Raw genomic sequence first — 27,550 nt, 5'->3', positions numbered from 1 at the left:
AGGCTTCTAATAGCAGACTCAGAAGAGGGAATTTTAACTAAAAGCCCTCCCCCTCACCTCCGACCTCCATTACAAAACATGTTTATGCAGTACTTAGAAATAGATACTTTTTAATTATTCAGTTTCTAAAATACTCTACTAGAGTAAAATGGGCAAGGTCCTCTTTCAATGTTTTTTCTACCTAGAAGGCAGTACACAACAAAAGGATGAAGTTCTTCAGTTCTGTGAACTCATCATCTCACTACTGAATATCTCATGAAAATGCATTTTGAATCTAAATATGATATAGATATGATCTAAATATGATGTAGATAGTTGTGGTACTTGAGGTTTATCAAATTAGAAGACTTCAAGTCAACAGAATACTATGTCTGAGCCACTTCTCACATGAAACTGAAGGGCTTGTTAGTGAATTTCAATGTTGTGTATATAATATGAAAAATTATGTAATGTTCTCCCTCTACATCAGGTTTATGAAATTAGTATTCGGTACTACTTTCCTGGCACTGAGGGCTGGTCTACACTACGGGGGGAAATCGATCTTAGATACGCAACTTCAGCTATGTGAATAACGTAGCTGAAGTCGAATATCTAAGATTGGATTACTCACCCGTCCTCACCGCGCAGGATCGATGTCCGCGGCTCCCCCTGTCGATTCCGCAACTCCATTGGGGTTGGTGGAGTTCCGGAATCGATATAAGCGCGCTTAGGGATCGATTTTAACCCGCAGATACGGCGGGTAGTCTAGACGTAGCCTGAGACTCTAATCTGGTTTATGATGGGGAGTTCACAAGCTAAAAAGGAAGCAGGTAATAATCATTAAAAAAAAAAAAAAAAAAAAGTTGTGGCTGGCCCAGAGAACAGTTTCATAAATGAAAGTAATGTGACTTTTCTAAATAAATAAGGTTATAAAATTAGACAAGTCTACTTTGAGAGGTAACCTACATTGACAGTGACCTTCCACAATGCAATAATATTTTCACTCTGAAGAAAAGCATGTTTGTGCCTAGTAGAGAAGAATAAAACAGTAGTTCATCAGTTTCAGAGCTTTGTATCGGTCATCCGCCTATACTTTACTATGGTAAAAAATTTCTGTGGCCGAAAAAAGAAAAAAATTCCTACTATTCATGTATGTTTGAATAACCATATTCCCCTCCTAAAGAAGGGTCTGCCTCCTCTCTCTTCTCCTTCTCCTCTCTGCCATTTTAAGAATTTAGGACAGAATGTTATAGAGCAGACTGATGACAAAAGCTGAGCCAAGAATAATCACTTTTATGCCCAAGTCATGCCAAGTTGTAGAAGAAAGCATATTTTACCTTTAAGTTCTAGACTACCAAATGCAGTTGTTTATTATAGATATGCAGGCAAAATACAGCAGCTGCTTATCTCCCAAACCTGACTCTTTTTTCCAGTGGCTGATTTTACAGCAGAGAAAAAGATAGGAAATGTCATCCCAGAAAGCAATTCAAGGCAATTACATGTCACTAGCTGTGGACAACTGGTTGCTGACTTACAAAAACACTATCAACAGGTTCCTTAACAGGCTGAGCCTCTCCACAGACTAACGTGACAAGTCCATTGCTAATTCCCACATTAAAAATTTAATTATCTCCTATTCTGAAATTATACAGAATTTATATGAGTAGGAATATTCTGTTATTTGAGGACCCAAAAGTGATGACAAGGAAGAGGAAAAAGAAAAAAAAATACTATTTTTTGCTTTGAAGTTTACCCACACAGGACAAAGGCAAAGTGTTGAGCAGGGAACAAGCCTTCATTGGAAGACAGATGGACACCCAAATTAGTCTAATCTATTTCCAGCCTATATAAATCCTGTTCTAATCATTTAATTTCTTCAGTTTATTATTTCAGTTTGTTTTTGTTCTTTTTATTATAACTAATGCCCTAACGTTAGATTAATTTTAATGCTTATTTCTATATATAAATTTTTATTTAAAAAGATCTAAAGTATTTCCCTATCCCCGTTTCTTCCTACAGTTGAGCAAGACCCTGTCCTCTCAATGTTAATCACTCCCCTTCTGCACAGGATGGGAAGGTTAACCACCCCTGCAGCACTGTTGTACCCAGGACCCAGAAGAGCCCTCTCCACCTGGTACTGGAGTTAGTGCAGGGAGCAGGGAATGGAGACTGGGCAGGCCAGGAGGAAAAGCAGATGGCAAGAGATTGCAAATTGTCTCCCCTCCACCCTCTACAGAACTTATGCACGTAACCCTTCCCCCACTCTGGGGAACTGTCACGGCCACAGAAGAGTTGCTGGTAGAAGGATTCCACCTTTTTCCCATAGAACCCTATTACCCTGATGGGAACATTTGGGTAAAATCTCTAAGAAACTCTCCACCATTTTAAAACACCTGGGAAATTAAATGCAAAAAGCCTAGCATTAATGCAATATTAAGGCTGTAAGATCCAGCAGCCAAACATCAAGTTAAGGTAAGGCTGTTCCAACATTAACATTCTTTGATTACATATATTTAGTGTTTTCTATTCTTCTAAAATTGTTAAATGTAAAGCTGAAAAATTATATTGCTCATTTTATTTTATAGAGAGAGAGACAGAGATAGACAGACACACAAAGAATAAAGACACTGTGCACAGTGACCAAGTTAAGATTTGCTGGAGCAACTTTCTGGAATCGGTCTTTTTGGTCTTGCAGTAAGTACTGCCTTACAGCTATTTTTGCTGTTAACTGTGTATACAGAACACAGTGACTGCTGTAATTACAAACACTTTTAAATATATCTGCAAAATTATCTTTTTTTAAAATAAAGGACTATACTTTGCTTCACTGAGGTTTTTTTTTTCTCTTAAAAAAATGAATCACATACATTTGTGGATTGTTTAGCTTTAAACTCTAAGACAAAATACAAGAGAATTTATAATTGGCTAAGTCACTGACTTTCATAATGCGATTCAGTGTTTAATCAGATCTATTATTTCAATGTGAAATTAATAGAACTGTCTAATCACTAAACCTCTATGGTTTTGATAATGAGAAGAAGTCTTGGAAAAAACAAAGGTGTAATTTAACAATACTATTCAATTATCAACCAAGTTAAACACTTTAATTGGCCAGTTAAAGCTAATCGTCTGTTAAAATACTTTTGATGTGAATATGAAAATATGAGGCACTACGTCTTTTAAGTGTGCTTAAAATGCGGGGGGGACTTTTTTTTTTTTTTTTTTTAACTTCACAATCGTGAATATGTCTAAAGTCTTCCAGGAATAAGTCAATTACAACTAACACCTGCTTTTGATGAAAGTTCTGAAACCCTAACTTTCAATGAAATAATCCAGATACCAAAAAAGATTAGATCAGAGAGTTTCTGCACCAGTAATACATAACTTAAAAACTGCCTGACAGATGCAGGTTTCTCCAGATTTATGGAAGCAGCTTACTCAGCAGAGATGCATTCTTAGAGGTTTTTCAAAGCAGGTCAGTGATACTCAGAACAATGGATTTATGTTTCAAAATACCTAGCAGAGTGCAGAAGCATAATCCTATTTGTGACTACCTGTATTCACCTAAAGAGAAAATGTGACAAAATATACTTTGCACATAAGTGCCATTTTCAAACTACAGTCAGTCGTGCATGTCTTTATGTTACAAATCATTCATTTGTAATTGTATTTGTAATTTGTTTGTTTTGGAAACATGACTTTTAAAAAAAAAATACATACCCTAAAGAATAAAAAGTGAGACACAAGTGTCTACAAATATCTGAAATATGTAAAGCATCAAAGAGGGAGATGAATGGCTAAGGAGGGTAAAATAGACAAAGAAAATGTAGGCTGAATACCCAGGGAGAATGGGGGTAGGGGATTAAGAGTGAATTCTAATGGGCAGTGGAAGAAGTAAGGGGAAGAACAACATAGATGAATGCTGGCATCTGAGGAGTCCATTAGCTTTGCAAAGTCAATATCAAATGCAGCCTGTTTTTTAGGAGCCCAGATTCCACTTGCAGCATAGGACTGACAATTATTACAATGTAATTTTGGCCAGAAATTTGAAATTAAAACTACTATTAATCTTTTGGTCTTTTGTGTTCAGCTTGCGTAAAAGCTGACACCATTTGTCTGAAGCACCCCCATTCCGTAAACAGGTTTTGATCCTGCTGTGAAAGAGTAAAATGGGCTCTTCTTTCTAATTATTCGACTCAGATATTGGACTAGCACAAGCGGTTCACTAGGGAAAAAATTTCTAAGGTTTGGACTCTACGTAGTGTGTGGGCTGTATTTGTAAAGCAGGCTGAGATAGGTGCTTGCTCATGGAATGGAAGACAAAATATTTACAATGAATTTTAATTAAAAGTTAAGACTAAGCATAACACAAAGTTGGTAAATTACATCACAGAAATGAAAAAATGCACTAGATATGATTTGTAACCAATGAAATAATAAACAGAACAGCACCATCTAGTGTTCAAATTCATTCTCTATAAATCCAGTGCATCATTCCCATTTGTGAATGGCTATTCAAATTGACATAATCTAAAGGAAAATACTTTATAAGCATAAGACCTGAAAAAACAGAAGAAGCTAACAGCATAGCTCTCTTTGCACATCACCAGCCAATAATGCCTTTTTAAAATGTAGTCAAACATCTCATCTCAAACTTGTTTCAGAAAATGTACCTATTTTCAGGAAAGGAAATGTATCTGTGTGCTAGAAAGGGAAGATTCTATATTGCCTTCATCTCGAGGTTATTTTGGCAATTAAGCATTTGAGTTCTTGAAAATCAACTGTGTAATCAGTTTAAATGCAATTGTGCTAACTAGTATTCTCACAACCAAAAATACTGCTTAAAACCAAGTATTTTTTTCTAATAAGGTTCCGAATCTCTCAGCAGTCTATCATAAATAAATTTTTTTGCATAATATCCTGGTAACTATAGCTATATTAAGTCTAAAGCTCAATGTACTATAGTAAATATATTAAAATTATCATTCAAATACTATATATTACAACTGTGATGTTTCTGTATCTCACAATGTTAGAAATGAAAAATACATTTAGAAATAATAAATTTTATGATCAAACTGAAGCTTTTAGGGCCTCCTTGAAAAATAAATATGACAGGAGAAAAATGGTTTGCTTAATTCATTGCTATTATACCTCTTCTACAAGCTGGATAGGGCAAAAAATGAAAATGTAGAGCTTGCAAATTACAAAAGTCTGTCTTGAATTCTTTATCAGTGTTTACAAATGAACATGTGGACAAAATAAAAATATTTAATTACCAAATCACAAAACTTTGGTTACACAAACAATTTCATTGCCAAATCAGACTCAAATGCAGATTTAAAATCATCTCCAACTAGGAAAATATACCATAAAACACTCACAAAAGACACCCTTACCCCAATATAACGCAACCCGATATAACATGGGTTCGTATACAATGCGGTAAAGCAGCACTCTGGGGAACGGGGCTGCGCGCTCCGGCGGGTCAGCGTGTCTGGTTCCGACACACTGCTCTGAGCGGCATGTTAAGGGTGGGAGGCGGGCTGGGCAAGCAGAGTGAGGAGGCAACTGGGGAGGTGGAGGGGGATGAAAAGGCAGGCAGACAGAAAGACAGAGAGCAGGAGAGCAGTGGTCGGGCGGATGGGGGGAGGCACGCCGGACAGATGGTGAGGAGACTAGCGGAGAAGTGAGTGGCGGGCAGGCGGGTGGGTAGGTGAAGTGAGGAGGTGAGCAGCAGCCATGCAGGCAGGAGCACTGGGCAGATGGTGAGGAGACTAGCAGGCAGGCTGATTTGTCCGGGTCCCCACATCGCTCTAGGGATGGCTCCGACATGCTGCTCTGAGCAGCGTGTTAAGGGTGCCAGGCCAGGGCCGAGGGGTTGGATAAGGTGGTCGGAGACAAGGAGCGGGGTGGGGTGGGGGTTGGATGGGTCAGGAGTTCTGAGGGGGATGGGAAGTGGGTGGGGGTCGGATAGGGGGTGGGGCCAGGCTGTTTGGGAAGGCACAGCCTTTCCTCCCAGATATAATGTGGTTTCACCTATAACGCAGTAAGATTTTTTGGCTCCTGAGGACTGCATTATATCGGGATAGAGGTGTATATAAAGACTTAAAATGTTGTCTAGAAGATTTTTGTTAGATCACAATATAAAGGAAAGAAAATTCAAGTGAGATTTTAGCATCAGCGAATTGTCTGTGTGTAAAACTATAGAAATAGTAGCCCTATTTTCAAATATTAAATATGGCAATTAGCCACACCAATTTCAGTCAGTAAACAAGTTTCAGCATATGAAGACTAAGTGAAACAGTAATAGGCAAAGATCTAATAAAATAAGAGGACAAGTATTTTCTTAAATGCTTTTCCACATCTATATTCATTCATTCTGAAAAAAGCAGTCCTAGTATTATTCACAATCATACAGCTAGGAAGAGGCTACTTAATAGAGTTGTAAACTATTTAAAATACCCAAGAGATTTACAGAGATTAAAGGTTACAACTAAACCCATTATTATGAACATCTCAAGGAAATTTATTTCCTCTTAATAGAATCTGATAAATTATTTGAGACAGTTTCATCTAAAGTACTCCACTGTCACAACAAAAGGATGTCAGAGAAACATGTTATCAAAGAGTAATCTTTGAATAATAATGAGCAATATGTATCGGGATGGGATTTTGAGTAATCATGTTGTTTTCCAAATAAGAGTACTTTTTAGATTTTGACAAAAGATTTAAGTTAATCTTCAACTTGTACACTAAATTTTCAAAATGAAACATGAAGCAAAAGAGTCAGTCTTAAATTTATTTAGTGATCCTTCTCCTTGTTTAAACCACTTGATGTTATTTCAAAGAAGAATAATGAATAACTTCCTTACATCGAAAGAAATCTATCGAAACTTTCACTATAACTTAGTTACATTGGAGTGATGGAACCTTAGTTGTAGGTACCCAGTGTTATCAATGTGGATGATGGCCAAATGGTACATTTTTCTTACCTTGGTTTGTTGCATGGTAATGTTTTAGAATCAACTGCAAACATTTTGGAAACAAAGACAATGACTGGGGCTGTGTCTTCACTGCTGCATTTCATGAACACTAAACAAATGTGAAAGGAAATGATGATGCAATTTTACAAAACTGTGGATAAAGACTATTCATTTTTTTTATGCATTATACATACCTTTTCTTTCTGTTTTGTACAGAACATGTCAATGAGTAAATTAACAGGAGCAGGAGACACTGATTTAGCATTAATAATAGATCAGTTTGCTTATACACCTCTACCTCGATATAACGCTGTCCTCTGGAGCCCAAAAAAGTCTTACTGCATTATAGGTGAAACCATGTTATATCGAACTTACTTTGATTACCCCTCCCACCCCCCGGAGCGCTGCTTTATCGCGTATATCTGAACTCATGTTATATCGAGTCACGTTATATCGGGGTAGAGGTGTACCTTCAAGTCTGTTCCACAACCATGAAATCAGAAGGGGAGAAAATTTGTGAAAATGAAAATTCTTAGTAATGGATGACAAATTACAAACACTCAAATAAAATGAAATAATCTTAAAATATCAAAATAACATTTAGGACCTTGATTTAGATTAGACTGAAAAGTAAGGCACAATTTAACGCTAGAATGCTGAGCCATCTAGCCTACTGTCTCAAGTTCTTTTCTTTCTTTCAAAAGCAAGGCATGATCCTCCAAGTAGCTGTAAATGAACTGGATGTCAATGCCTGCATGAATCTCCACTGATTTTAAATGGGAGTCCAGCAAACATGGAGCTCCTTGCAGGATGACTGACCTAAAAATCTCAATATGAGGCATTTGTATGGTATTTCCCTCTTTTCAATTTCTGTACTTTTGAGACCATTGTAAATGAGTTCCATTACACTACAAGTGCCTTTACATTTATTTTTGTACATCTCTGAGCACATTTTGTATATCTACAATATTTTTTCTTTAACTGGTAAAAAACAAAATGTCAAATGCTAAACAAAATAAGTTGTTCAGAGGAATGTCTTATAAACATAGAAAACTAACTCTTCTTTTGATCTAATATAGTCAGAAAACACCCTGTAAATTATTTGGCCAAACAACCTACAGGACTATTACTGTGAAGCAATAAGACACTCACTAAAATAGCAAGGAATATAATTATATTTTCATAACTGAGAACAATCAACAGATATAACAAGTAGGAGATTTCCTCTGATTAACTTTTATTGCCATAATTTTCAGTGTGGCTTATGGAGGTCAATATATTTGATTGTTTTGCTTCATTAAGAAATGGATTAAACAGTTCCCACTAGTTGAGAAAACGAAACTGAAGGACTGCCAATTGGACAATGATAAGCTCCATCCCCATGGATTTCTTGAAGCTCTCTCAAACATAATGTCATTACTATAGAAATGAAGTTACGTAAATATTTAGGTAGCTAAAGTTCAGACACACACTTTGAGCTGTTATTAGCATTTTAAACATACATCTTCCCTCTATTGTTAGTTCTACTTGAATACTTCCTAAAGCAGAACAGAGGGGCTCTTTTTATTACATGGTATTACGATTGCATTCTGTAATAAACATGAATCCAGTGCAGACTGAACTTAAAATATGTGGTTTCCTATTTGATTACATCCTTTCCTACAGAAAGGTGAAAAATCTGATTATATTTTCTTTAGGATTACCAGGATGTAGGGAGAAAATAAGATGTTTTCTACTGAAGTTCCCTTCCTGGAGAGGGCACGGTCACATATATACTGGGCATTATATCTAACCAACGTCATTTTTAATATTTATCAACTTTGATTTTCAATTCTGTTAAATATTTAATACAACTTCACCATCTCCAGCTCTATCAAAAAAACAAAGATTATTTGTTAATTACCCTTTCAAGACATACATAATTTCTGTCCGTATTTTAATTCAAACACGTATTAAGAGTGAGTTATACACCCCTTTAATTTCATTTCAAAATTCAGTAATGTAGTTTAGGTGTGAAGTGTAAATATATGTAGAAATCAGTTTTCTCCAGGATAAATTCTTTTGACCACAGATTAGCAAACAGTAACCTAGAGAAACATATTTTCTTCCCATTAAACTATTTTTTATTGTTAATTTGAAATCTGGTGGATCATTAGCAATGTCTATTTTTGAGGAAAGCACTGACATTCACAGATGCCCACCATTTGTGAGGGTAGGGGATAGAAGAAGAGAAGAAAAATAATCATATGGAAAGAGCTCTCTCATATTTAACAGAATCAGCACAGCTTCCAATTCTTAAAGAAAAACAGCATGCAGTCAATATATTATCCATAAAAAATAATTTTAGGATTGCTTCGCTATCAAGCCCCATGTCTGCAAGAGCGTCCATGTATGTGATCTCGTACAAACGCAGAGCCCCACTGACTCCAGTGTGGCTATGCACAGACACGAGGATCTGTACATGCAGAGGCACTTGCAGGATTAGGTCCACTACGTGCTTGCTCATATGTGAGCTCATGATTAGTCTGTAAGCTTAAAATCATGTCTAGCTCTTAATAGCTCTTCTATTATTGCCTGCATCTGAGTGCAATTATTGAACTTGGGTCATTCTAGTTCCTGTTACTTTTAATAGCTTTGAACTCAGTGCTGTATATCAGTCTTGACATACTTTGCTTACAGAGCTTCAGAAACCCAACATCTGTTCCATCCATTAGTAAGATCTGTGGTTATTGGTGATATGGTTCTTCAAAGAAGAAATAATTTGGCTGAGGTTAGTAGTGCTGCCAGAACCTGAGGTGAAATCCTCGCCCCACTGAAGTTTATGGCAAAACTCCCATTGACTTCAATGGGATCAGGATTTCACAATTGCTCTGGTCTCTCTCACAAGGAAGGGAAACTACTAAATGAAAGATTAACTGGGAAACAACTTAATCTTTCTGGTCATTCTGCCAAAATAGTAAAATTATGAAATCTCGATTACATTTTAAGAAATGAAGTTATGTCAGTATTTCACCAATGTTATATACAATGTTTAAGATGTAGAAAAGCGAATGATGCATAAAGTCCTCATTTTTTCTGTTTTGTTTTTTTGCCTAAATTTACCTATCTTCTGTGATCAGACTGCACTCAAGTAGAATATTTTATAATTATTTTGTTTGGCTGAAAATGACATTTTGAGAGTGTTGCTGTATTTTTTAGATATTATACCACAGCATATTGTCTTTTAAACTTTTTGGTTTTGTGACACACACCCGCCCCTAGAAATGACAGTTAAACTATTAACTGATCTGTATAGGAAAAAATTTGGTAAGTCATAATTATTCTTAACGGGCATCTGCAACACTCAGTACAAAAAAGGTTTCCCCATTCAAATGCCAGAATTAATTTCCACACTATTTTTTAAACAAATGATGAAGCATTTTCTCAATAATAAATCCATATGTACTCATGGTTTAAAATCTTAATGCTATCTTCAAGGTTTCGACTATGAATTTACTGCCTGTATAGACTCAACAGAATAGCTTTCTTTGTTATGAACAACACTTTCCTATGGAAACAAGAGAAGATGAGCCTGCTAGACTACCTTTCCATGCATTACTAGGGTACAGTAGACTAATTTGTTCTAACATAGACTTAAAGATTATTTGAAGACACAGCCAATTCAACTGAACATGAATTTTACACTATGATACCATCAGATGGGCATAGCTGATCAATATACCTATAAACATCAGATCCAAGTTTAAACATCTAGTGACTATATATTTAACTTGGCATAGCATTCAATTCCCTCATTATATTTGCATTTAGTTCTAGACAACAGGAGACAATTCTCACCTCCTACCCTTCTCTCAAAACCCTACATACATAATTTAAGCCACTAATATACTGTAACTCCTCACTTAAGGTTGTAGTTATGTTTCTGAAAAATGCAAGTTTAAGTGAAACAATGTTAAATGAATCCAATTTTCCCATAAGATTTAATGTAAATGCAAGGGGTTAGGTTCCAAGGAAATTTTTGGGGGGCAGACAAAAGACACTATATACTGTACAGTACTGTACTGGGGAGGTGCCTCTGGCTTACCCCTGGGGCTCAGGGCTGGGGGTGCAGGGTCTGAGAGGGAGTTAGGGTGGAGGAGGGGGCTCAGGGTGGGGGGTGAGGTCTAGGAGGGAGTTAGGGTGCAGGAGGGTGCTCAGGGTGGGGGTGCAGGAGGCGACTCAGAGCTGGGGCAGGCAGGAGGTGCAGAACACTTAGCTGGGGCAGTTCCTGTTTGGTGCAGTGAGTGTGCAGATGGCTCTGCGCAGCACAGCACCACCCCCATGGCCGTGATTCTGGGAGCTGCCCCCTGGCAGACAGGGCCACCTGGAACGCAGGGGCTTTAGGGGCTGCAGGGCCCTGGGCTAAGGGGGCACCAGGGCCCTGGCCTGCAGCTTTTAATGTTCCTTTCGGAATGCAGCCCTGCAAGCATGGGCCGGAGGACTCAGGAGGAGCAGGGGCAGCTGTGCAACCAGCGGCCGGAGAGAAGCGTCGCTCTCCCTTTCAAAGCGCTGCTTCTCTCTGGCCGGCTTTGAAAGGGAACGTGCCGCTTCTTTCTGGCCACTGGCTGCACGGCTGCCCCTGCTCCTCCAAGGGCCGGAGGACTCAGGAGGAGCAGGGGCAACCGCGCAGCCAGCGGCCGGAGAGAAGCAGCACTTTCTCCTTCAAAGCGCTGCTTCTCTCTGGACGGCTTTGAAGGGAAAAGTGCTGCCCCTACTCCTCCTGAGTCCTCCAGCCCGTGCTCGCAGAGTCGCATTCTGAAAGGGGCTTTAGAGCTGCAGGTCAGGGCCCCAAGGCCCCCTTAGCCCAGGGCCCTATAGCCCCTAAAGCCCCTGTGTTCCAGGTGGCCATGCCTGCTGGGGGGGGGGAGATGGGAAGGGCGGGGGACAGAGCTTACCCACTTGCTCCCTCCCTCCCAGAAAGTCCTAAGCACGGGGGAAGCGCTGAGAGGAAGGTGGAGGAGGCAGAGAAGAGGAACTTGTGCAATGCTCCCTTGTAAAGTCAGCCAAACAACTTTATAAGGGAGCATTGCACAACTTTAAACGAGTATGTTGCCTAATGGAGCAGTGATGTAACTTCGAAACAACGTTAAGTGGGAGGATGTTAAGTGAGGAGTTATCTTATTCTATTTGCAACTTGAGAGGTCTAAAAGCAATGCAACGCACAAGGTTTCAGAAACATACTGAACAATATAATAAGATGTCTAATACTCTAGCACAGCATAATCAAAGATCTGGTGAATGACAGCATGGACACTAAATGACAGCAGCAAAGCAGAGGTTATACATAACTCATGACCTAAAGACAAATATGGTGAGTTCATTTAAAAAAAACAAACCTGACATTATTTTCAAGCTGTTGAGAAAACATTTACTCACTCTTTTTCAGTTCTTGAGTTTCTGGGGGTAGCGAATCAAAAGTTCTAGCTCCAACACACATCAACTTCTCTACCCTCTCAGCAGTAATATCAAGAGGACTGGGGAGTTTACTACACACCATAGCTAAAGCACATTGTTAAGGATGTACAGAAACCTTTATTAACTAGAAATTAGGTATATACAGCAGATATTGTATTTATCAAATGTTACCATTTGTGTGTACCAACTGCCAATGTAGCAATCCTTCAAAAGACTTTCTAAAATATACATTTATGATCAAATAAACTACAAAATAGAAGCATATTGTAAGCCCATCCGACCTCAAAAGACTTCAAAAAAATGCACACATACATGCAGGAACACCAAGATGGTGGAAATCAGAGACAAATTACTTAAATGTAACTGAATATCAGAACAGAGAAAACAGGTCCATCAATATACTTATGTGGATGGCATAAACTGCTTTAAATCTCAATCATTTTATCAATAAGAGAAACAGACTGAAAACATACCAGGTAAGATTTTTTGAAATTCATTAGGACTATATCAGCAAACATCAGATTAGAAAGGAACAAAACCACTTCTGAGTGTAACCTGGTGAGAAGTTGAATCAGAAATGGAAGATACGCAGGGAAAGATGACTCCATGCAGAAAGGCCATATTCACATGCCTCACTAACTAGTCCACAACAGATATAGTAAGAATTTAGAAAAATTTTATATTGATAATTAATGGACAAGGTCTACAAAGTGACTTGACAAAAAAGCAGTTTATTAGAAAAAAGTAACAGGAAAAGAAAGAATTAAGAGGGTATTGAATTGATAAAGTAGACTAAATTATCAGATGAAACTAATGGGAATTTATTGCAGTGCCAAGACAGCCTCCATGACCAACAGAATCACCACCGAAACAAGTTCTTGGAAGACTGGAGCAGCTTTTGACATCAGCAAATCCTCCCAGCATCAGAAAGCTTAAGTGTTCAACTTGTAAAATATGGCTAACGATTATCTCTTTTTGGAAAAAAATTACTTTTTTTCACATAAACACCAGCTTGATTAACTTATTAGCTGCTTTTCAAATAATTATAGTCAACTATTCGATATACAATGAGCACCATTACAAACTCTCTATTTCCCACTGTGCAGTGATTCTGGTACTACACATATTCCATGTTGTGATAGGTGCAGGAAAACTATCTGGGCCCATTAAACAAAGAGTTAACTTCAGTACAGTTTCCCTCTCCCCTGGTGCAGGTACTCAAGAGAAAAGCTATAAAGAACAGCTATCTTGGAAACAGGGAATGGGAGGGAGAATGCCTTTAGGAGAGCTACATTTTTGTAAATCACATATATTAGTTAAAAAGACAAAGATGTATAAAACTAGATATACAGGTACATTTAAAAAAAACAACACTTTATACAAATTATACAAAAATACATAGGTAACCCTTTGAAGTCTAAAAACTGCTGGTAAACCACCAAATAGCTTTTTCTTAAGGATATAGAGGACTGCCTGGGATATGGGTAACCATTGACTGCAAATGGCATTGAGGTGAACTTTAGGATCCGCATGACGCGACTCGCGTGCACCAATTTTCAATCCCAAAGAGGTGACAATTTTATCTATTTTCTCTTTGTCTCTATGGAAAAAAACAGCAGCAGAATGATATGTAACAAGCATCTACAGTATTTGATTGTGATAATCAGAATATTTCAAGCATCTTCATCTCTGCAAAAAGCATGTGAAAAGGATTTAAAGCGAACATTGAGACTTCTCCTACCTTTTCAGAACAGCTTCATATAGACTCCAGATATTGTCCAACACCAATTGCACAAACAGAGGTTTCTTTCCTTTTGACTAGAAGAGTACACACACAATATTTAGGAGAGTGAATAAGCATTACATAGCCGATAGCTTAGCATTGATCAGTTTCACAGTGAATAGTCCTGCATGATTAAATGACCAACCTCCACAAATAGTGTTTAAAGCTAGTCAAATTAGATTAAATCTGTTGTTAATCTGTCTGTATATAACGTGAGGTAAATCAACAGCCCTAATCAAATTTAGATGGAATAAGTTATTGGACCACATGCCACCAAAAAAGTCAAAGGACAAAAGGTTTAATTTTTAATAAGAGTGACTTACCAGCACTGATCATGCCTGTCCTGAGTCTGGGTATCAGCTACTTTGTAAGTCTTAATTCTCACTTATACAGACAGAAGAAAAACAATACTAAATGAAGAGGGAGAGAAACTGCTCTGCTCTCCAAAGTTTAATAGTGGAAATACTTCATACAAGGGAATGGAAGATTCCCAGCCATGGTTTTTATAGGCTAAAGATACCATATTCACTCCATGAAGCAATGGAGTGACTATTGAGGCAATAATCTCTAGTCTTGGAGGGCACGTTTACGATGCCCTCCTAAAGCAAAACTGCTCTAGAACTGGGAGAAGCCACAGATAGCACAGAACTGCCTTAGTGGCTCCCATACACCTTTTCTCTCCCACCAGCTCTCATCTTTCTCTCTAGAGGCATGGCTAGCATCTCTGTTCCCTGATGCCTGGCTGCTGGTATGCCCCGTATGTTGGGCATGGAAATGAGGCATGTAGGAAGTGGTATGCTAGCTCTAAGATACCTAAGAGTTCTTTTGTGCAAGAGGAATCCCTCCAACAGCCAGATTCACCACTAATCTCCTGAGGCAAATCTGCCCCAGTGAATGAGAGGCTATTAATTCTATTTACGAAATATTAATTAAAAAAAAATTGAGGTCAGAATTTTCATACCATACTATGAGGAATGGAATTAGAGAATATCAGGCTTCAGGTCAAATAATGTATTACCCATGGATATTTGACAGAAAACCTTATAATTTCTTTTCAACAAAGATAAAAAGGTCAACAAGGAGCTTCACAGTAACATGTATCTCAGCAATATTACCTGTTCACCCTTCATTATCTTCTTTGCCTTTGTATTTAGATAATAATCTCCCCACAAGGTCTTCAAAAGTACGGCATGTTTGATCCCAATCTTTTGACTATACAGTTTTGCAAAATGCTCAATGCTAAAAGAAAGAAAAATCTATCTTGATACAAATTTGTATGCACAACTTTACACTTATCAACGTAAGCATGTGTCAACTTTTGTGATATTCATATCTAAGTAGTCTTGCATCCTTATTTCACCCCCACAGTTTCTGTTTTCTTTTTAGTTCAGGGCACTTAATTTTCAAAGTAACAATATTTAATGTACATCTCTTATTAGTTTAAACTTTTTTTTTTTTTACATAAAGACCAACTTGAAGTCTGAACCTTATTCTAACTAAAGTAACTGATGTTTATATAATGTCATTGCACATGACATTATATGTGGGGGAGGAATAGCTCAGTGGTTTGACCATTGGCCTCATAAACCCAGGGTTCTGAGTTCAATCCTTGAGGGGGCCACTTAGGGATCTGGGGCAAAATCAGTACTTGGTCCTGCTAGTGAAGGCAGGGGGCTGGACTCGATGACCCTTTGGGGTCCCTTCCAGTTCTAGGAGATAAGTACATCTCCATTAATTTAAATTTACAACATAAAACATTATTCATATTAAGTAAGGAATTCCAAATTCATTCTGTGGAAAGGACCATGTTAGGTTTTTTAATTAGGGTCTGTGGCCAGAATTGCAATGATAAAACCTAAAGCCATGCTAGGATTATGCTATGCTACTGATTATATATACAGAAAAAAGAAAGACTGCCTATCCTCAGCTCCCAGTGACTTTGCCAATATTTATAGATACAATTATAACAAATCTATTTCCTGCAGGAACTACTCCAAAAATGCCTCCTAACTCCCATACAAATCAATATCAAGGGAAAAATAAAGAATTAAATAAAAACCCTAACACCTGCACAATGGTTCCTCACATGGTTCCAACAGCAAGGGAGAATAAATTGGCTTTATAGTGGACACTGAAAGACAACAAATGCAGGCTATTTCAGACCAATGGAAGAGAGAGAGTTCTAAAAACCCCTCGCTAAGAACACTACCAGCAATTCCCTTTCTTTTACGCTATGAGGTCTCCAACTTGAGCTCCTCTGCTCATCGTGACTGCAGTACAGTAATATCAAAAGGGAATAGAGGCAGTCTTTCAGACAGGTAGATCTTAAGACGTTAACCCTAAATGGCCTAACTCCCACGCAGAAAACAATCAATAGCTACTACAGATCATAGATCACCTGAGTGATATACTCACGGGAAGATTTACATAAATCTTGTTAAGCTGTGTCAGCCATAAAATGAAAACATCTCCCTTTAAGTATAGATTTCATGATCATATATTCTTCAACATTGCTTTTGGAACTTATTATGGAATATGTTTCCAAATTTTTAGAATACACAATTTTTAGAATACAAAAACTGTCTGGCCATACAAAAATGCATTCATGGAAAATGGCCAAAGGCAAAGTATGTTATGTTTTATAAAATAAAACGTTTTACCTGACACTTTTGGCAGTTTTTCTTGGTATTTATGTGACTTAATTATCCAGTATATTCAAACAAGAAGGATATATCTATTTTGAGTCAAACAAGTCTTGCTAATTGACTTCTAATTTGATTCACTGTACACAAAAAAGCTATCTTTTCAATCCAAAAGGATTTATCTTTAAACAGTAAGAAGGCAGAGAGAAATAATCATTGTAAAACATTTCTTTCTACATATTGTAATTTGTACATTATCACTTGTAAAGAGAGGAAATAAAAGTAAGAGTTTATACAGAGAGGAGAGACAGACAGACATATACATGTGTATCAGATTAGGGCAATAATATTTATACCACACTGGTATCTGATCATCTATCTTCGGAACCTGTAGAGTCTTCTAGTTAGGACTTCACACTCCTAACGAAAGACATTAATAACCTGTCCAAGTCAGTGACATATAAATTATGCCTCTGAAAAAATTTCAGGAATGTACTTTTTTCATCAGCTTACCCTAAGGCTTTGGAAGGGAAAAAACCCTCATGATTTGTTGTATGTCAGTGACTGCTGTATACAGATTTACTGCATCCTTTCAACACCTGGACTTGATGAGAAAAGCAGATGCACCATTCACAGCACTGGATCTGGCTAACACTATATAATGACTTCATTTACTCCACCATGAAAACGTGGAATCTCCTTAGGAATAGTACTACAAAACATTTTAACAGCCAGAACCTGTCTTGATTAAGGCAAATGCTTCATTGATCCACATTTCACCAGATGGTCATGCTGGCAGCCTGGACAGATCCTCCTGAGATTAATTAAGAAGAAAATGCTCCTTTTTTCATTTAAAGGAACTTCTACCACTGCCATCACTAAACCAGACGATGCCAGCTACTTAAAAAAAAAAAAAAAAAAGAAAAGGTCCCTTCGACCAAATAGTTTTCATCCAACTGTAGCAAAAACATTAAAGCATTTTTCTGATGACACAGGAAAAAGATACAGAATAAGCAGCACCAGGAAACTACTACAGACAACACCATCACTGTTCTGTTTAAGCTGTAGGAAGTTGTATACTTCAGAAAATAGAATAACAGAAGCTATTCTATTACTTATATATAGATTCAAGACAGAAAACAGCTGACTTAAGTCAAGTAAGATTCCAACAGGAGACTCATGAGCTCCAGGAGTGCTCCCTTGGCTGAGATACTGTCCTGTACATGAAGAAACCAAAATAATACAATTTACTAAGAATTTCAAGTCTTAAAATGAAAGAAAAAGCTTCTACATTTTAGTAATCCATCAAATTAACCTGAGGGGAATCTTAACATTGAGTTGTATTGTCTTTTGCAAACAAACTTGGACCTATTTCAAACTCTCTCTTATGTCTGTATTATACTGCCATATTATAATCAAAAAGCTTTTCTATTCTCTCCAGCACACCAAGGTAACAAATGCACAAACGAGCTCAGGTCATATTCTTAAAATCCTTTTACCATGGGAAGCTTACATAATAATAAATTGGCTTGTGATTATTTATTTAGATTTCAGTCTTTCACATGCAACCCATTTTCAGTCCTGGGCACCCCAGCTTATATTTTAAACACACAAGAACCAGCCCATAGCAGATACAAAGTAAACATTTAAGTAAAAACAGACCAACACAACTCCCTACCTTACCGCACTTAATCATCAGTTATGTGACCAATAAAGCTTAAAAACCCATCAAACTTTCTACTATACAGAAATGCTATTTTGTTACCACTACATATCAAACGTTAACTGATTTGAAACAAAAGCAAAACAAAAAACCCATATGCAAAGTCAGTGTCCAAGAAAAAATATTTGAGAGCTCATTATGTATTGCAGCTTCAATCTCAATCAGCGCCCCTTCCATCCCATGTAGCCTTAAAAATTCCCACATAAATGATTGTTATGAACACTTTCCCATCATGTCACATAAACTTTGTTCTAAACCACTGTCTGTGTATGAATCAAACCTACATCAAGAATGATATATGACAAGTGCTCCCTGAAAGTATATCAGGGAGTTCTCATCTGTGTCAAACTCTCAAGACTGAGTTTCTGCCATATTCTTTTAATCTAGTTCTTTGTGTTAGAAAAATAAATATATTTTCTGACATGTTTGCATACAAACCATCTGCAATGGAACTATCGGTGAACAGAAGTGACAAAAAAAGAAGTCAGCCAATCAAACCATATATAGCATCACTTTTACCAAAAAGCATTACATTCACCCAACATTTATGAACAAGATATGTTCATCTTTCCATTTAATAAGGCAGTTGTAGTGACTTTATGATCACAGTCAGCTTCAAAAAAGTGGCTACATAATTTACGAGATATAAGCAAACGTTCTAGTTAGGAACATCATTTGACTGCATCTATCATCATGCAGTCACTGCTAGGATCATGTTACAATTGTACATGCACCCTCAACCAAAATTCTCTCTCCCACACACCTACTACTGCAGAAGTTGGAAAGAAAGGGTAAGTGACAGACACACCTCAAACTTCCCAGGGCTACCCTCTCATCTCTGCTTATGTTTAAAAAAAAATGCTAAGAGAGAATCTAGTTCTCCCACCTTCAAATATTATAACTAATTTCATCTTGAACCTAAATTGCATTGCAACTGTTTTAACTGAACCTTTCCAGGATGAAGGAGTCAGACTAGGTAGAGAGAAGAGGCATAACATGAGAATCCTAGCATTAAACACTGGAATTGCAGGACTATTACTAAAACAGTTACTTCCATTGAATAGTGAGTGTTAGAGGGATACTGTCAGATTAAAAATAATGGACAAATTCCTCCCAGTGCGGCTAGCACAACCTTAGACTATTTAGAACTGAAAGCATTTTTAAAATCTAATTTCCTTTGCACTATTTATACTATTAGTTTACTTCTTACGTGCTATTCTGAGTAGATAATGAAACTAAAGCAGTCAATTTTGCTTTCTGATTCTTATGCATTGGCATAAAGCTGTTGTGTTTGGGTTACAAACTTCACAGGGAAATAGTTAACTTCAAACAAAAGACCAATTTTAACTTTTTTTTTTTAAAGAAACATTAAAATTTAATTTTGTCAAATCATCAATAAAAAATATAAAATTTGAACCTAAATTAATGGGCTGTATCCCTTCAAGTACATGTTAAAGACAAAGACAAGCACTCCACCTTGTGGTAAACAATCAAAATGTTTATAAATCTTTATTACAACCCACCTACACTTTCTGAAACAAAAAGCTAAAAACAGGCACTTAAAATAAGAACGTAAGCAAAGAAATTAAAAAAAATATGCCCTTAATAACACACTATGAAATATGGAATTCTGTTTTCTGTAGCTGTTTTATGCTTGATTTCTTATGATTTAATGTAATATCTCTGCCATCGCTGTGTAACTGATGTGCAAATATCTGCTGAAATACAAAAAAAAATTCATAGAAAGTCACAAGAAAACCAAAATGAAATGTGTGTGTATGCAGAAACCTAAAAGACAGACAGCGACTAAACATCATAGTATAAGAAAATATTTTTGGGAGAACATAAAATCCTCGAAACTGTAACGGTCAAGAACCAAAACAGTGATTTATTTCAAGAACATGAATTGAAACTTTGGGGGAAAAAAAAAAAAAAAAGACTACTCAACTTTCACATGCAGTTGGACGTACAGGAAAATGCAAAATGGTTATCTCTAAAAAGTATTTAAACCAATCCAAAAGATTTTTCAGCTGCCTTAGTATTAAATATGATAAATGACACTTTAATGAAATCCTACACTTATTTACTTACCCAAAGCCCCAGCCATCAATTGCACTGGCAAATACCACATTCCCCTGGTCTGGTGAGAAATAAAGATGTGAATCATCAGTATCTTCCAAGCCAGCACTCCAGTCATAAACTTGATCTCCATGTACAGAATCTGAAATCCCTTGAGTTTCTGTTTCTTTCTCAGCTCTTTCTTCTAGGACTTTAGAGGTGAAAAGAGCTCCAGTGATTGCATTAACCTAGGAAGCATATGTAAGACCACAGAAAATTATAAAAGCAGCAGAGAATCCTGTGGCACCTTATAGACTAACAGACGTTTTGGAGCATGAGCTTTCGTGGGTGAATACCCACTTCGTCAGATGCATTTACAGATCCAGACTAACACGGCTACCCCTCTGACACTTGACACAGAAAATTATAGTTAGTACTCTAAAAAACTCTGCAAACAACCTGTGAAATCTTTTCACAAAGAAGATTTCAATTATCTAATCATAGCACTGTTGCATAAACATCCAAAGGCAGTTTGCTTAAGCGTAGCAAAGAAGTTAATATATAGATATTGTGAATGAAATCCTGGCCCCACTGAAGTCAATGGGAGTTGTCCCACTGACTTCAGTGGGACCAGGATTTCACCCCATGTCTGTAATACTTCACAAATATCTAGTCTTAATGGGATTTAGTTCTCAGCTTTTAAAAAAAAAAAAGTATCCTTTTTCACAATGAGAAATGGTGAATTATTATTTTCAATAAGTAAAACAAATAAAAACAGAAAGTAGGATATGACATATAGGGAAATAACTATATTTACAGCTTTCTCAAACCATTAATGAGAAATCAATTTATAATTAAATATTTACAGATGACTATTAACAATTCCAACCCTAAATTAGGCAGTCACTATTTCTGAGATTATAAATACAGTATTATTTCTACCTCCAAAGAACTCAAACAATATATAGTAAACATGGGTTTTAAAAATAGTATATATCTATCAAATCTCTGAAATATGTCACAAACACTGTGAGAATGCCTCCTGCTGGCTTGTAGAGAAGAACTCTGTATTCTTTTCAGAGCTGTGTACATTATAAATGCCCAGAAGGGTAAAGAGGAATAGCTATTAAATAATCTTATGTTTTCTTAAAAAGGTTTAATTAAAATAAATACAACAGTGCATGACTATCAGAAGGCAGGGAAAACTGGTTACATTTTGCACTGCTTCTATCCAAATAAAAAGGGCAGAAAGTGCCAGCAATTTCCTCCAACTAGAGCACTGAGAAAAAGGGGGAACTGCAAAATGTGTTGTCTTAATGTTGCACTGTAAAAGCCTCATACCTGTTCTAATATATTCTTAAGTGAGGATGCTTCCTGAGGAGTTAACTTGAGCTCCACAATCAAACGATCAAATTTTATTAATCACCAAGACTGGACGGATATTTCTAGCCATGCCTGTCGCAGAACTGCTTGAGTCTAGTAAGAAAGAGAGAAGTGTTAAAAAAGGCGTGAAACTGTTAAGAACCCTACATAACAAAATTAATACTTACAATGTTAAAGAGAAGCCATTTAGTTTAGAAGCAAATTTAAACAAAATACATTATCGACTTCTGGTCAAATATCTGTGGATGTTATACAATACATGGAGTTAGTTATTACAGAAATATGCCATAGAAAGCATTTTCATAGCAACATAGATTTTAAAAACATTTCTTACCAAAAAAAAAATCTTATAATCATAGGAGGATAAATATATTAGAGTATTCTGTTATTTGGAATTTTAGTATATTTAAAGAGCAAATAAGAAAAATATGTAACTGAAAAAAAAATTATACTTTCCTTTACTCTATCTCTTCTGTGTAATATATTCCATTCCAGTGAAGCATTGCACTACATCTCCAACACCAAGGAACAGCATCTCAACCCATATTCACGAACACATTCTATGATTAATCTCTCATCACTCAGCAGTAAATCAGACTTCCATGCACAACACAATTTATTAAAAGAGCGTACATTTACAGAACTTCTGACCTTGGTGTTGTAGTCTCTTCTGTTTATGTACTTTAAAACATTTTTGTCTATTCTCTCAGCTCCAATCAATTTTTTAAATATCACCTGTGGACAGACTCCTTCCACAGCATCCAGCACTATGATACAACCATCACAGAGTCGGACGCAGTTGATACTTCTGAAGAGAAATCCACATGCCTGGGGAGTCTATCAGATTAATGAGATACTCCTGTCACCTAGAATCAAACAACAATTTACTTTTAAATACACAAAAGTGATGGTTATAAAAGTTCTATGTCATATCACTTAGCTATGACATTAATAATAGTATGGACACCGGAGCCTGATTGTCAAACACATTTAGACAACTAATAATGTAGATAGTGGAATTTTCAAAAGCCCTAAGCAGTTAGGCACTTAACTCAATGATTTCCTGCTTAGGTGCTTTCCAATCACAACTGATATTTTAGCTACATCTTTAGCATCAAATACCTTTGAAAATCTGGCCTTACTAGCTTTAGCTATAGCCAAAATGTTCAGACAACATATTAAAATCTGTGTTAAAAGACACTAAGATAGCCACCACAAAGTCACCCTTTACTCTTAAAAGATAAATTGTTGAAGTATCGTTGTCTGTTACAGCTATCCCTATTCCATTTGTTTTACAGCTGTCCCCATACTCCATTTGTTCTCCCTCCTGTGCCGCCCCTTCCCTGGCTGTTAAGTTGTTTAGCAGGGCCACTGCCTTTCAAAGAGGGCCCCTTAAGGTGTTTACCAAGAGCCATTGCCCTTCTCAAAGGATGGCCCATTTGTGCTGGAAGTGAGACCTCTGCCCCTGTTCAAGGATTAGTCCTGTTATCGCCTTCTTAAACCTGGGCTCAGTGTAGGGTAGGCAATGTCCAGAGCTGCAAGACCTATTGTGGTTTTTAAGATCTTGGGCCATGAGTCAAGGCCTCATGTGCCTTTGAGTCACCTACTGCACAGACTCTGCCCAGATGTCTCTTGTCACTACAGTTTCCCTGTGCCTCCTTTCCCCTGTGAACAGAGGAGCCAATCAAAAGTACTGGCGGGAAACTCCTGAGTTTGCCTTGAAAAACAGACATTTGTAAAACTACATCAGAAGGTTCCTGCATTGGCTGCCGGTCTGAATCAGCCAGGGTTCTGAGGGGTCCTTTCTCGTTCTCATTTTATTTTGGAGCGTACCCCCGTTTTTTGACCACCCCCGCCCCCACGAAGAACGAATTGCTGCTGAGAGATCTCCTGATTATGAGACCATACCTAGCCTTCGATGTTCTTGCTTGCTTTGCCTCTGCCGCTTCCCTTGATGGGCTGGTAAGAATCCCTCTGTGAAACTCTCTATACTTTTATTTTTTATTTTAGCTGCTGGCATCTGTCTCCCCACCACCACAGACTCAAGCTAAACCTTGGTCTGTGTCTTAAAACTCTTCCCTTAAACTCCGCTGGCTACTTTGCTGCTTAAAAAATAAGTTGTGCCGCTGCTAAGCTCTGTCCTGTGGGCTTTGCCTGTTCTCTGCTTCCATGCTGTTATCCACTGCTGCAGACCACCATCCATGTTGCACATACCACTCTGCCCACTTTTGTTAACTTCCCCATATTCATAAGTTGTTGCCACCATAAGTTGGTTTTCTTATTGTAATAATTCAAGTTTTGTTTAAAGATTACAACTGTATTTTCACTTCCTTTGTTATATGTTTGCTCTTTTTGCTCCTATATCTTATTATATCTTATATTTATTTTATTTAATTCTTTTCCCCTGTTTACAACTCCTTTCTCCCCCCTCCGCCCCCTCCCCACCGGGGATGGCGGCCGGGGCGCGGCCGCGGGGCGCAGCGAGGGCGCGGGGGGCGGCTTTGGCGGGCCAACCCGGCTGCCCGCACCCTCCCCCCCCCCCCCCTGATATCTCAGGCGTCCTGCATCACCCTGTATAACTTCCCAAACCTTTGCTGCTTTTTTCCCTGCATCTGTACTCTCTCCGCTAAACTCCTTGCTGCGCCCCCGCCCCCCACGTTGCATCACCCTCTGAGCTTCCAAAACCCCTGCTGTTCTCCTCCTGGTCATGAACGTTGCCTGTTTTTCCCCCGCTCATATATCCCCTCTGTGCTGCTTAAAATCCTCTCTCTAGCCGGTTGTCCTTACCTTGCAGGGCTCCAGAGCCTCTCGCTGCTTGCAGTCCACTCCCTCTCTCAGTTGCCACTAATCATTCACTCTAATTCATTCACTCCCACACCCCCCCTCCCCCTTCCTTGACCCAGCCATTAGGATACCACTCTTGCTATCACAGCCTCACAAGGTTACGTCAGCAATTTTCTACATGTCTTGTAACATTAAACCACCTCATTGGTTGCCTCACGTTTCTATATACTTTGTATGCATTCATACCATGTGTTACATTGTATCTAAGGCCACTAACCACTTAATACATTCTCTCTAAGATTCGTTAACCATTTATATAGAAGCTAGCATTTTATTTTGCATTTCTTTTTAGGTACATTCTTGCATTTCCTCACTGATATCTAGAGGTGTGCTATTAAAGTTATTGCTTAATTACTTAACTGTTAATGTATCCCTTGGCTGACCCCAGCTTACTGTACCCCCACTGTTAGAACTCCCTAAATGATTCATAAGAACCCCCCCCATCATTGTCTATTGTAAACACCCTATACACCCACATCCCTTCATATTTTATTGTTAAATTCCCACCACTTCCTTTTTCCTTTAATAAAGAAATTAATTGGCACCCCACCTGTGTGGTAATTGCTCCCCAAGATCCCATATACCTGCTGGCAGGGACACAGTTAAGGTAGAAGTTATACTTTTTTAAAACTATAAAAAAATGGAAGAATTTTTTTAAATCTATACTCATCATTTGTTCATTTTTGCACTCTACTCAGCTTAGAAATGACAATATGGTCTAGTCAGTTACCATTTCTAATTTTCATGTATAGTCACAAAGTTAAAATGTTGTGTCTGCAAACACTGGAGGGGAATGTTTCTTTAATAATAGTTGAAAGAAGTTTTCCTCAAGCTTAAACATGGGGGGCGGGGGGGAGAGCGAACCACAGCCAGTGGGAGCCGCGACCAGCCGAACCTGCCAGCGCGGCAGGTAAACAAACTGGCCCGGCCCACCAGGGTGCTTAACCTGGCGAGCCGCATGCCAAAGGTTGCCAACCTCTGGTTTAAACAAACTAGAAAAATTCACACTCTAAGACAGTCGCTCCAGCATAAGATGTGTCTCTGAAGACAACATCCAAGTATGCAACAAAATTAGTTAGGCAATACTCCTAGATAAGCCAAGAGAGACTGACAACAGCCACACCACCACTTAAAACAAGATGTGTTAGCCAGGAATCTTCATCATGCCTTGGTAAGTCAAAACATTTGGTTTTTCTATCACTTTTACCCCTGAACAATATTTATTGTACTTTGAAAGAATAAACATAATTAGTTTCAGTGGCTTTTTGCTGTTTCTTCTTTATATACTATGACTTAATTACAGGAATTTCCTAATCAGTTTTTTAGCTTGGCCAAAATTGTAGAAACGAGTTTAGGACAGAATAGATTGTGTATTTTGACAAAAAATGATGTATATTAACTATTATTGCATTAAATTATAATTAATGGAACAAAAATTATACTCTGTAACTGAGTCAAGAGAGTTGGTACTGCAGTATGTAAAGATAAACACAAGTAGCTATCACTTATGGGGATAAACTGCACTCCTGATATCCCAAATTCAAAACTGAATTTCCCTTATTGAAAACTGTTGTTTTTAAAGTAACTTTTAAAAAGACAAGTTTGAGCCAGAACCCTAAATGTTCAATTATTACAAAACATCATAAAATTACCAACATTTCAAAATTCTGCAGTAGGCTAGCAGCAAATTCATATATTCTTCTTCATTAGTTTTGTGAGTTAGATACATTGAGATTCTTTAAATTTCATATGAAACTGTAATCTTAAAGCTTGTTTTCTGTAACAGATCCACAAAGTCTCACAATGCTCAAACCAACTGACACAGTATGGCTGGCCCTCTAAGATGAGTGGAGCCCTGTCTTACCTGAGACTGATCGGCTACCTTCCAACTGATACTGACATCACCATAATCAGATGATTATAAAAGCCAGCTAGTGGGTTAGATGAGCAACTGGAAGTAGATGGGCCCCCATGGCTAGCCCTAGAGCTGCAATGACAGAGACAAGAAGAAAGGCCTCTAGACCCCTGAAGCCTGCTCTGGTCAGGGAAATAGCTTCATGAGTTTTAGGTGTGAAGAAGAAAGCTGTGCCCAGAAGGAGGAGCCTGAACAGATTGGGGGCATGGCATTAGTCCTTCCTGGGCTAGGGGAAACACTCCAGGAGCCTCACACCAACATACATGGAAATATATTTTATTTCTTTCAAGGCTAGTCTTTTCAAAATGGATAATCTAAGTACAAGTGAGCCAATTCCCCAACACTTTAACGAAATGGTTAAACTGAAACTAGAAAGAGGAAGAAAGAATAATCACAGTCTGGAAGTTCTCTGGTTGTCATTCAAAAATAAGTAAATACAACAGTCTCCCACTTTCCCCAGAAAAGTTATCTTGTTTTACAGAGACACCAGTAAGTACCTCATGGAGACACTGAAAGCTCAGTTTAAAACTGCTCCCTAACTGAACAGGAAATTGAAGTGGAGAGTCCAACATTTCTATTTTCAAAACATCACAAATATTCATGAAAAGGATGCATGCAGTTTTATAAAAATCTAACCAATTATGTGTTAAAGAAGCAATAAAAAAATTAATCTACATGTCACCACAAAAGCTAAAGTGCATATAGTGAAAAAAATTAAAAGGCAATTCTATTCAAGCATAAAGCTAGCCATGTCTTCCAATGCTTGCATACCCCACAGTGCCC

At 37.7% G+C, this 27,550-nt stretch overlaps 1 protein-coding gene across 1 annotated transcript in view; it reads right to left on the bottom strand.

The window, feature by feature from the left end:
- EFL1 (elongation factor like GTPase 1) overlaps window positions 1–27,550 on the bottom strand; it is a 170,855-nt gene that overhangs the window by 129,793 nt on the left and 13,512 nt on the right. Inside the window, 9 exon segments of the mRNA XM_075069672.1 lie at window positions 6,975–7,074; window positions 12,381–12,503; window positions 13,883–14,019; window positions 14,161–14,237; window positions 15,318–15,441; window positions 20,659–20,873; window positions 21,967–22,035; window positions 22,037–22,071; window positions 22,074–22,101. Coding sequence (XP_074925773.1) covers window positions 6,975–7,074; window positions 12,381–12,503; window positions 13,883–14,019; window positions 14,161–14,237; window positions 15,318–15,441; window positions 20,659–20,873; window positions 21,967–22,035; window positions 22,037–22,071; window positions 22,074–22,101 — 908 coding nt within the window.

Source organism: Chelonoidis abingdonii, chromosome 9, assembly GCF_003597395.2.
Source record: "Chelonoidis abingdonii isolate Lonesome George chromosome 9, CheloAbing_2.0, whole genome shotgun sequence".
Classification (NCBI taxonomy): domain Eukaryota; kingdom Metazoa; phylum Chordata; order Testudines; family Testudinidae; genus Chelonoidis; species Chelonoidis abingdonii.
The sequence above is the reverse complement of the archived record's forward strand: the minus strand, read 5'-3'. Positions and strand labels throughout refer to the sequence as shown.